Source organism: Rhinopithecus bieti, unplaced genomic scaffold (assembly GCF_001698545.2).
Source record: "Rhinopithecus bieti isolate Rb0 unplaced genomic scaffold, ASM169854v2 scaffold_1103, whole genome shotgun sequence".
In the NCBI taxonomy this organism is placed as follows: Eukaryota; Metazoa; Chordata; class Mammalia; order Primates; family Cercopithecidae; genus Rhinopithecus; species Rhinopithecus bieti.
The window spans coordinates 1-12,538 of NW_016803302.1; the positions used below are offsets into that span (position 1 = coordinate 1).

Below are 12,538 nucleotides of genomic sequence, written 5' to 3' on the forward strand. Positions count from 1 at the left end.
AAAAAAAAAAAAAAAAAAAAGAAAATACAACATACTAAAACCTATGGGGTCACAGTGAAAGCAGTACAAAGAGGGAAATTTATAGTTATAAATGTCTACATCAAAAAAGAAGAAAAACATCAAATAAATAATGTAATGATACATATTAAAGCACTAGAAAAACAAGAGCAAACCAAACCCAAAATTAGTAGAAGAAACAATAAAGATCAAAGCAGAAATAAATAAAACTGAATGAAAAAACAATATAAAAGATTAAAGAATGAAAAGTTGGTTTTCTTGAAAAGATAAATAAAATTGACACACCTGTAGCCAGACTAAGAAAAAAAGACAGAAGATCCAAATAAACCAACTCAGAAATGAAAAAGGAGACATTACAACTGAAACTACAGAAAATCAAAGGATCATTAGTGACTGCTATGAGCAACTGTATACCAATAAATCAGAAAATCTAGAGAAAATGGATAAATTCCTAGACATACAACCTACCAAGATTGAACAATGAAGGAATCCAAAACCTGAACATACCAATAACAAGTAACAAGATTGAAGCCATAATAAAAAGTCTCCCAGTAAAGAAAAATCAGTAGCATCTCTATATGCAAACAGTGAACAATCTGAAAAAGAAATTTTAAAATCCCATTTATATTAGCAACAAACAAAATTAACTACCTAGGAATTAAGTTAACCAAAGAAATGAAAGAGCGCTACAATGACAACCGTAAAACACTAATGAAAGAAATCAAAGAGGACACAAAAAAATGCGAAGATACAACACGTTCATGGATTGCAAGAATCAGTATTGTTAAAATGTCCACAATACCTAAGGCAATCTACAGATTTGATAAAATCTCTATCAAAACACCAACGATATTCTTTACAGAAACAGAAAAGCGATCCTAAAATTTATATGGAACCACAAAAGACCCAGAATAGTCAAAGCTATTCTGAGCAAAAAGAACAAAACTGAAGGAATCATGTTATTTGACTTCAAATTATACTACTATTATAGTAATCCAGACAGCATGGTACTGGCATAAAAACAGACACACAGACCTAAGGAACAGAACAGAGAACCCAGAAACAAATCCACATACCTACAGTGAACTCATTATCAGCAAAGGTGCCAAGAACACACATTGGGGAAAAGACAATCTCTTCAATAAATAGTGCCAGGAAAACGAGATATCCATATATAGAAGAACAAAACTAGACCCCATCTCTTGCCATATACAAAAATCAAATCAAAATGGATTAAAACTCAAATCTAAGACCTCAAACTTGAAACTAATACAATAAAACATTGGAAAAACTCTCCAAAACACTGTAGTGGGCAAAAATTTCTTGAGTAATACCCCATGAGCACAAACACCCAAGCAAAATGGACAAATGGGATCATATCAAGTTAAAAAGCTCCTGCACAGCAAAGAAAACAATCAACATGAAGAGATAACTCGGAGAGTGGAAGAAAATATTCGTAAACTACTCATCTGAAAAGGGATTAATAACCAGAATATACAAGGAGTTCAAATAACTCTTATAATCTTATAATTTGATTAAAAATGAACAAAAGATCTGAATAGCCATTTCTCAAAAGAAGATATACAAATGACAAACAGGCTTATGAAAAGGTGCTCAAGGCCAGGCACCATGGCTCACGCCTATAATCCCAGCATTTTGGGAGGCCAAGCTCGGCGGGAGAATCACTTGATGTCAGGAGTTTGAGACCAGCCTGGCCAACATGGTGAAACCCCATCTCTACTAAAAATACAAAAATGAGCCTTGTGTGGTGGCGAACACCTGTAGTTTCAGCTACTTGGGAGGCTGAGGCACGAGAATCGCTTGAACCCAGGAGCGATTTTTTCTTGAGACGGAGTCTCGCTCTGTTGCCCAGGCTGAAGTGCAGTGGTGCGATCTCGGCTCACTGCAAGCTCCGCCTTCCGGGTTCACGCCATTCTCCTGCCTCAGCCTCCAGAGTAGCCGGGACTACAGGCGCCCGCCACCATGCCCGGCTAATTTTTTGTACTTTTAGTAGAGACGGGGTTTCACTGTGTTAGTCAGGATGGTCTGAATCTCCTGACCTCGTGATCTGCCGGCCACAGCCTCTGAAAGTGCTGGGATTACAGGTGTGAGCCACCGTGCCGGGCGCCCAGGAGTGATTATTGAACTGCAATTCGGTGAGCTGAGATGGTGCCACTGTACTCCAACCTGGGGACACAGTGACACTCTGCCTCTACAAAAAAAAAAAACCCGACAACAACAAAGAAAAGATGCTCAAAATCACTGATCATCAGAAAAATGCAAATCAGAATGACAATGAAATATTATCTCACCCCAGTGAAAATGGCTTTTAATCAAGACAGGCAGTAACAAATGTTGGCAAGGATGTGGAGAAAAGGGAATCCTTGTACACTGTTGGTAGGAATGTAAACTAGTACAATCGCTGTGGAGAAGAGGTTGGAGGTTCCTCAAAAAAACACTAAAATTGGAGCTACCAAATGATCCAAAAATTCCCTGCTGGGTACACGCCCAAAGGAAAGGAAATCAGTATATCAAAACGGTATCTGCACTCCCATGTTTCTCGCAGCACTGTTCACAATAGCCAAGATTTGGAAGCAACCTAAGTGTGTATCAGCCAATGAATGGATAAAGAAAATGTGGTATATATACAATATGGAGCACTATTCAGCCATAATAAAAAGAATGAGATTCTGTCATTTGCAACAACATGGATGGAAATGGAGATCATTAGTTTAAGTGAAAATTAAGCCAGGCAGGAAAGACAAACTTTGAATGTCCTCACTTATTTGTGGGAGCTTATTTTGTGAATGGAAATGGAGGTCATTATGTTAAGTGAAATAAGCCAGGCATGAAGACAAACTTTGAATGTTCTCACTTATTTGTGGCTGAAAATTAAAACAATTGAACTGATGGAGATAGACAGTAGCAGGATGGTTTCCAGAGGCTGGGAAGAGTAGTTGATAGGGAAGTAGAGATAGTGGGTACAAAAAGTAGTTAGAAACAATGAATAAGACCTAGTATTTGATAGCACAACAGGATGACTAGAGTCAATAGTAATTTAATTGCACATTTAGAAATAACTTTAAAAGTATAATTGGATTGTTTCTAACACAAAGGATAAACACTTGGGGAGATGAATACCCCATTTACCGTGATATGATTATTATGCATTGCATGCCTATATCAAAGTGTCTCATGTACCCCATAAATATATGCACCTACTATGTGCCCACAAAAATTAAAAAAAGAATCTAATGGAAGAGTGAGTGTTAATAAGTCAGCTATTTTTTCTATACTTGCTGTCAATTTCAAAGACTTGATGAATATGATATTGAGGTACAGTAACATGCCATAAAAAAAACCAAACCCTTCAAGTCTTTCACTTTAAAATTTATGATTAATATATAATTACCTGAGTTGAAAATGTGGGCAAAACAAATGAAACAAAATGCTGAGAATAATCTTTTTTATCCTCAATAATTTCTTCACCACAGTAACTGTTTCCCCCCACAAGTCTAAGTAGGCTGGGCACAGTGGTTCATGCCTGTAATCCCAGCACTTAAGTAGGCCGCGATGGGAGGATCACTTGAGTCTAGGAGTTCCCGACTAGCCTAGGCAACATAGCAAGACTCCATCTATACAAAAATAAAAATAAAAAATTAGCTGTATGGCTGCATAAGCCCGTAGTCCCAGTTACTCAAGAGACTGAGATGGGAGGATCGCTTAAGCCCAGGAGACAGAGGCTACAGTGAGCAACAATTGTGCCACTGCACTCCAGCCGGGGTGCCAGAATGAGCCAGTCTCAAAAAAGGAAAGAAAGGCTAAGAATAAAATTCAGAATAAGCACTTGGTGATTTTGTTTTTCCAGTGTATTTTTCCAGTTTATATTGCTGCTAATGATTTCTAAGCAACACAGTCTGAAGGAAAGATACAACGAATATCCATCATTCATTTCTTACTTCCTTTTATGACATAGATTCTTATCAAATTATAAACAGACTCTTGGTCAATTTAAGAAACTAAGTCTGACAGCTAACCAAGCACATTTCTCAAGACCGCTGCTCTGGCACTGGTTGTTCCCACCGTGCCTGGGGTTCCCTGAGCCAAGCTGCTCCATGTTGACCACTCACCTGCATGAGTTCATGGCTTTGCAGAAGATCATTCTCTAGCATCTCCTGGGTAAGGCGCCCCATGGTGCTGTAGAATTCATCTGCTGTTTCACAACATTCTATCTGCCTAAAGAAAGGACAGAAAATAGAACTTGTTTAGGGCATCCATGCTGTGTAACAGTGCATGCTGCAGGTATAAGATATGTTGGGCTGGGCATGGTGGCTCATGCCTATAATCCCAGCACTTTGGGAGGCTGGGGCAGGAGGATTGCTTGAGGCCAGGAGCCTCAATGCAGCAAGACCCCATCTCTCCAAATAATTTTAAAAATCAGCTGGGTATCGTGGTACACACCTGTGGTCCCAGCTACTTAGAAGGCTAAAGCAGGAGGATCACCTGAGCCTGGGAGGCCAAGGCTGCAGTGAGCCATGATAGCACCACTGCAACCCAGCCTGGATGACAGAGTGAGACCCTGCCTCAAAAAAGGGGGGGGGGGGACAGTAGCCTTTTGCCATCAAATAACTCAAGTTATCAATCAATGAATATCAAAATCTTGATATTCCTAAAGCCCACTGTGGGTGAAACATTTAAAAATACTAAAAGCAACTTTAAGGTACTCATTTTGGATAACTTCTGTCATTCCTACTTGGCTCCCCCAGCCTCACAATCCCAGCTGTGGCATCTTTATTGTTTCCATGGGACACAATCTACACATCAGAATTCCCACCACTGGTTAGAAATCATAACCATGAAATTGGGTACTAAAGAACAATTATCTCCTTTGAGAGAGTCTATTGGTCTTAATCTGCAAACAGTGATATCATTAATATAATAGATTTAAAACCAAACCACAGTAGGAATAAACGATGAAAATTACAAGAACTGCATCTGCATATTTCATCAGTCCATGGGGAGTTTTCACAGGCAGAATTTTCTGAGTTCTTCTCAGCGTGCTGCTGCTAGTTGGAGATTACACCTTTTCTTGCATTCAGTTCTACATGTAAATAAAGAATCTGACACTCACTTGGCTACCTGTGAGCCAGGCTGGACTTCAATCTTTCTTCTAGAAAGGGGAAAACAGAAGAGCCCAAAGCAAAGAGTACCAGGTATTTCCAATTTATTTATTTATTGTGACGAAGTCTCCCTCTGTCACCCAGGCTGGAGCACAGTGGTGTGATCTTAGCCTACTGCAACCTCCACCTGTTGGGTTCAATCAATCTTCCTGCCTCAGCCTCCCGAGTAGTTGAGACTACAGGCGTCCACCACAACGCCCTGCTGATTTTTTGTATTTTTAGTAGAGATGGGGCTTCACCATGTTGGCCAGGCTGGTCTCAAACTCCTGGCCTCAAGTGATCCACCTGCCTCGGCCTCTCAAAGTGCTGGAATTACAGACATGAGCCACAGCACCCAGCCTAGGTATTTCCATTTTATATGATAACATTCTTTTTATTGTAGGATAACTCTAGTTTCCCACCAACCAGAAGACCTACACATTGATATATACTAATGCTGGGGGATTTCTGTAAAGCCATCCAAAATAATATGATTACGGAAAGAAAAACCATAGTTCTGGAGTGTTGTTCTAATCCCATTGCCACAATCATGTAAATAAATGAATGGAATAAACTGCTGAAGTATTACTATAAAAGTATAGAGCAGCCTGTGGGCATGAATGAAAGGTGCTTAAGTTTACCCTGGGAGGTAAGGAAGAGAAATAATGCTGAGATGAAATTGTTTTTCAGGCTGACAAGGAAGAATAAGCATCCCAAAGACACAGACGCAGGAGACAGCCGGCCTTATCCGGGGAACTGCAAGTAGCTCCACACGACCAGTGAGACTAGCATGGGGGAGGTGGTTGCAGGACCAGAGGAAGCTGAGGGAAGACAGCGACTGAGAGCAGAGAGCAAAGGCCTCACCTGGCAGCTGAGCCTCTACAGAGCATGAGTCGTGAAAAGGCTTTAAGTAGGGAGTGAAGGAACAGCTGTGCCCTTGGCAAGGTCTGCCTGGAGGTGGCACGGCAAATGTGGGTTACCATGGGGAAACCAAGGAGGACATACCACAGTGGGCCAGGCATGGGTGATGAGGGAGGAAACTAAAATAGCAGGGGCAGAGGAGAAAGGACACATAAAGAGATGCTAGTGATAGTGTGCTAATGGTCTACAATTTACATATTCCAAAGTACCCTTGGTGAAGTGAAAGGCAGAAATTCCAAGTTGCAGAAGCCAGGTGAAAGGAAAGGTCCTAGATAACCATATATAAAGCACATGTTACTCAGGTGTATATAAACTGGAGATAACCTATATGCTTTTATGGTTTTTCCAACAGGAAGTTTGTGGGGAAGATTATAGGCATTAGAATCAGAAAGATCCAAATTTAAGTCCCAGTTCTGCTATTCACTGGCTGTGTGACTATGAACTAGCTAATTACCCTTCATAGGGAAATTTTCTTACAGAAAAGACAGGGAGAACAACCCTACCTACTTCACAAGGTTATTGGGAGAACTGAATGAGATTATGTGTTTAAACTGCCTAACACAATGGCAGGCACTGCAGACATTTATGACGTATGTCAATTGCCTTTCCTTTCCCTTAACAAGCCGCATGCTCAAAACATACAGAATTATAATAAGCAAAAACTGACAGTTAAAATTCTATCATTCTGATCCATATATCCCCTACACTTCAAAAAGACTAGCCATTTATTATCAGTAGATTCACATTATTAAAAGCACAGACTCTAGAGGCAGGAATGCCTGGGTTCAAATTCAGGCCATTCCACTTAGCAATTGGGTGACTTTAGACAATTAACTGAACTTCTCTGTGCCTCAATTCTCACATCTATAAAATGGAGATGACAGTGCGTACTTTACAGGATGATGAAGAATACATGAGTTTATACATCCAGAGTAATTAGAACAGTTCCTGTTCATTGCAAGCACTCAATGAATATTGGCTTTTGTTGAAGCTATTATTATTTCAACAGTGTGACATCCCTGGGATGATCACAGGAATCAATTCTGATCCTACAGATTAATGGATAGAGAGGAGTAAAACCAGGATCACCTCTTTTCTTCCTGCTCCCTCATGAAGAACCAACACAAAGGCAATTATAACTGGCTCATCATACAGTAAAGCGCTTTACTATTTTAATGTTATAAACCAGCCATGCAGCAACTGGACTATCACACCCAAAGAAACTATCAAAGCTCAAAGGGTTTACAATGTATAGAGTAAGTTGGAAATACATGGCTGCAGCAAGAGGTAGTTACTGGGAGGTAATGAGAGATAAGTAAATAGCACACCAAATCCCATACAGATGAATTTATTTACCCAGCTGAAAAGCAATGTACAACAAAACCAAGGCAAAGGAGATAGCCAGGTGATGTTTAAAAATACACACAAGAATAATTTTTTAAGTCCCTGAATTGATAGTTGGTGGATCTTTCTTCACAAAATTGTTAAAAATGCCAGAAGTCTCCCAGGAAACAACTTACCATAAATACAAAGGCTAGTTAAAAGGTTTTCGAAACAAAACAGTGTCAGTGATTTACTAGTTTTGTGACATGTTGTCTATGGGAACCCACTCGTCATTTATAGCTCCAGAATAGAAACGGTAAAAACTTCACCACTTAATGCTTCTTCCATTACCCAGAAGGTACGAAATTTATGTAGTAGTCATAATATATCAAAGATGAATGAAAAACACCCTAACTTTTCAGCCCTGCTACCAGTAAAAAATATAAGCAAAATCTATTTGGTAGTATGTTTTGGCAGTGACAGATTCCAACGGAGTATTAATTCTTAATGAAAGGAAAGAAGTTCTATGTGTTCTACCAGGCTAGATACCTTGTTATCTCATTTAATTTTATCACAGCGTTGAAAGGCAGAACAAAATAAAGATTCATCAATAATCTAAATTGTGATATTAACTAACAAATTCACCTACTCCTAACCAGATCTTTCAGTTTCCCTGCCACCTAAGTTCCTTTCCCTCTTCCCAACTAGTGTCCAAAGAGATGCTGACAAGGAGTGAACCAGTCAGGACACAAGCACTTGAGGAGGAGTGGGAGAATCTGCAGGCCTAAAGGAGCCTGCCCCCTTCTCCAAAATAGACTGCATGTGCCAGCAATGAGCCTGCTGAGATTTCAGGAGGCTAAAGCAATTTTAAAAGTTCACAACTTTCTGTTTTCACTTAAATATCGATGTTTTACATATTAGAGCACAAAAACTGCTTAAGACCTTCAACATCACAGAACAGAGCAGAATGTGGAACTCACTTACTCTCCTAATTTTGCCCAGATAGCCAGCGACACCCTTAGGATGATTTCTGAACCTTCAAAGAAGACTGAATCCCAGATCTTTAAAACCGTCTGATTAGGGAGGCACGTGGCAAAGAGAGTCAGAAACCACTGCATCGTGAAGACATTTGTAAGTGGGGGCTCATATCCACCTGAAACACAACAAACACAGTCAACTCCTTCAGAATGGATGATTGGCCACATATGCAGACACTCTTTTCTAGTCTTCCATGTCCACTCAAATTTGTTGTATTTCCTGACTGATTTCTTCATATTTCTAAACTCTTGTTCTTTCTTCCTACTTTTCCTGCCATGTTTCTGGAAAAACACAGGTATGCTTTATAAATATGAACTTCACAAAATATTTACAATACTTCAGAAATCTTAACCTAAAACTTACTTTGGCTCTACCTATTGTAGTGAGCTGAAAATTAAGGAGAAAGTTTTCCTCACCAAAATAGAAGAAAAGAAAGGATTTCAGTCTCTCAAAAGCAAAAGCCATCCGATTTTCGAAATCATATAATGCCCACTTATATTCAAATGCTGCTTTGATAAGAATAAAATTGCTCACTATAAATTATCTATCAACTTAAGTTATACATAGTTCTCAGACCACAGTGGAGTTAAACTAGAAACCATTAACAGATATATAGTTGGCAAATCCCAAAATAGAGAATAAACATTACATTTAAAAATATTTCCAACTAAAGATCTGGGGTCCAGCCAATTTTGAAATTTCTGAATTTATTAAAAACATAGTACTCTCTCTTACTTTATGTGATCAGTATGTATTTTATGAAACATAAAATTCAAATATTTAGAGTGATCCTCCCTCCAAATTATAGCCAATATGTACAATTACCTAAGTGTAAACAAAAAGATGTCTGTTTTCCTATACTCATTTTCTTCCTCCTTCCTATGAACAATGGGAGTATCTTTGTTCAGAGACTAGAATCTGAGGTTGTTCCTCACAGCCAAGTGCAAGTCACTTGGGTAAAATCATGTAGCTCACTAAAGTGTGTCTGACTAGGGGAAAGGGAAGATTGGCCTATCCGGAAGCATTATAAAATCCACACAGTTATACTGCAGAGCCAAGTTAAATGAGATTATTCAAATGGCTTAGAAGGAAATGCCTAGAGACACTCAGGTGTCTCTGGGTCTGTGGCCTGCTAGGAACCAGGTCACACAGCAGGAGGTGAGCAGCAAGCAAAACTTCATCTGTATTTACAGCCACTCCCCATTGCTCACTACCTGAGCTCTGCCTCCTGTCAGATCAGCAGCACCATTAGATTCTCATAGGAACACAAGGCCTGTTGTGAACTGTGCATGTGAGGGATCTAGGTTTCACGCTCCTTATGAGAATCTAATGCCTGATGATCCATCACTGTCTCCCATTACTCCCAGTTGGGACCATCTAGTTGCAAGAAAACAAGCTCAGGGCTCCCACTGATCCCACATTATGGTGAGTTGTGTAATTATTTCATTATGTATTACAATGTAATAATAATATATATAAAGTACACAATAAATGTAATGTGCTTGAATTATCCTGAAACCATCCCCCAAGCCCTGGTCTGTGGAAAAACTGTCTTCCCTGAAACTGGTCCCTGGTGCCAAAAAGGTTGGGGACCACTGGCTTGGAGGAAACATAACAAACTCCTGACTATTCTGTACGCACAGCCAGGGAAGTACAAGCAGTGAGTATAATGACAGCTATGAGCTCAGATACTTCTAAAAACTGGATAATGCCCGCTAGATAGCAGTGGCTCTTAGCTACTCTTTCATAATCTCAATGGTTCAGGTAAAACCAGTTTGTACTAAATTGTACCTGTAGCTCAGTTTTAAAGACTCCTGCAAGTTTGGTGCCAGCTTAGAGCAGTTTAACTGGATAGTAAGATGTGTACGTGGTACTCCATCCAGAGTATATCATTTCAGTTGTTGATCTGGTACTAGTATTAGACTCTTGACTGACTTCCTAACTATGACCAGTTAGAGGTTCAACATGTGGCCTTTTGTTATTTTCAGTTTTGTTTTCATTCTCTAAAAATCTGTTTCATTACACCAAGCTCTTATAATACCTGGAAATATATATTTCCATTCAATGTTTAGACTCATTTGCACAGTGGAATCAGAGAAGACAAATATTTTCAGTTACAATAGCATTGAATCCTACCTCCACTTTCTTTGTTTGCAGTTCTCTGAAGAGTATCCAGGTGCTGAGATAATTCCGGCAGCTTCATTCTTAAAAGGTCTCTGAAGACAGCCATATCCACAGACAATGCCCGGAGATTATTGACAAAATAGCTTTCGGGAAGTACCTTATCAATAAGATAAATCATAATCTAAAGAAAAAAAAGATAAAGCTTAAGACTGCTTTGTAAAAACTGGGATCCCAACATGTCCTAAACAGAAAATAAGTATTCAAATAGATAAAACACTGTTAGCCAAAGCACACTATCCTTAAATGCATCAGTACCAAATGTTCCAGATTTACAAGGCTCTCCTATAGCCTGCTAGGGAGCATGTGGCATAATCATCTAAGCAACTCAGACCTCAAGTCTGCTGCTGTCTGAAATTTCTAGATGGGCTGCTAGACCTGAGTTCGGCCCATAAGTAGCTGTGATTATGCAACCCTTAGCGTCATTCTGAGAAATGACAAAGCCCAAGCTTGTGCAGCAGCCAGCAGAGCCTCAGTATTGGCTCCTTGATGTCAGCACAGTTTTACAACCTCAATATGAAAACTAAGAGCAGGCCTATCATAAAACACCCCCACTGAAGCAGCTCTCAAGACTTACTCACCATCAACCTGGGCTATTAGAGCAACTCATGTTGGTTTTTTGTCCACTTCCTGGGAAAATGCAACTATGCTTTGTTTTAACAAATAGTACTTTTCAAAATCTGTATTTCTTTCATAAAGTTGTTATAGAGGTTCTACAAATTGCTATTTTCATTTTGATTTTTCTACGTGTATTACCTTTCCTAAAATGTCAAGAACCTCTAGAATGACCCAGCCAAACACACATGAGGTCTGTAAGTCAATCCCTGGTTCTTTCCCACCAAACTCTTACCAACAAAAATACCGGGAACCATGTATTTCCATTCAATGTTTAGGCTCATTTGTAGAGTGGAATTGAAGAAGTCAGATATTTTCAGAGTTATAATAGCATTGAACCACTACCTCCACTTTCTTTGTCTGCAGTTCTCTGAAGAGTATCCAGGTGCTAATTCAGCTGGCTTCATTCTTAAAAGGTCTGGCATGCTGTACCTGACCTACTCCCTAAAAGACCAGCTTCTTCCCCAAAACACCAGGAAAACAAAATTAAGAACAAAATCATAACTGGTTCTATATACATAACGGGTTCTATGTTGATAGAAAAGTAGCTATCTCACATTTTGACATTCAGGATACTGTAAAACTCTATTTCCACCCCCCACCCCTGCCCAAAAAAAATCTCCCTGCCCTGCCAAGGGCCCATTTTTCCCTCCTCCTCAGCTTATAATTTCTACTTTTCAGGCTCATAGTTTTGAACGAGTCAGTAGGGCAGGGGCATGCTCTCGAGGAGGACCTTCTCCTTTGTTATAAGGTGGCCAGACCCACTGGGCCTTAGCCTTCTTATGTTAGGATAAAATTTACCAGGTAAATGTAACATCATCTTGGAAATAGGAGCTCAGCAACAAGAAAAGGAGTAAATTCTGTCTTTGCAGGGAGAGGAGGTTCTGGGAGGCAGCAGCTGATGAGGAGAGCAAGTTTCAGCATGGCGGAGTACCCTTGCAGGAACCTAGCACTCTATGGATCAGAATTAGAGGAATTTACAGGATCATGAATGCAGATGTAAAGGGCATACACTGACAATTATTGTATTTTTCATCTAAGGATACGATATGTAGTGCCGAGAAAGATATTTGGTTTTTATTGAGAAATTATGATTCCTCAAAATTACGTGAAAACAAGCAAAAAAAAAAATTCTTCAATTATCATACTAATTCCTGTGACAGTGAAATTCTCTATCTGAAGGCATCTCAATGTCTGAAGTGAAGACATAGAGCTAGCTCACTCAAAGCACCCACCACTGTATTTCCAAGGTCAAATCTTAGATCCAAAAAAAAAAAAAAAAA

General features: G+C 39.5%; 1 protein-coding gene across 1 annotated transcript in view; it reads right to left on the minus strand.

Moving 5' to 3' along the window:
- Nucleotides 1-4,148: 4,148 nt before the first annotated feature.
- The window catches only part of LOC108529956 (TBC1 domain family member 30), a gene marked incomplete at its 3' end in the record, with an annotated part of 70,696 nt that continues 62,306 nt past the window's right edge, over nt 4,149-12,538 (minus strand). The window contains exons 7-9 of the mRNA XM_017872523.1: nt 10,596-10,764; nt 8,406-8,574; nt 4,149-4,254 (exon numbers count right to left, since the gene is read on the minus strand). Coding sequence (XP_017728012.1) covers nt 4,149-4,254; nt 8,406-8,574; nt 10,596-10,764 — 444 coding nt within the window. The remainder of the gene's footprint in view (nt 4,255-8,405; nt 8,575-10,595; nt 10,765-12,538) is intronic.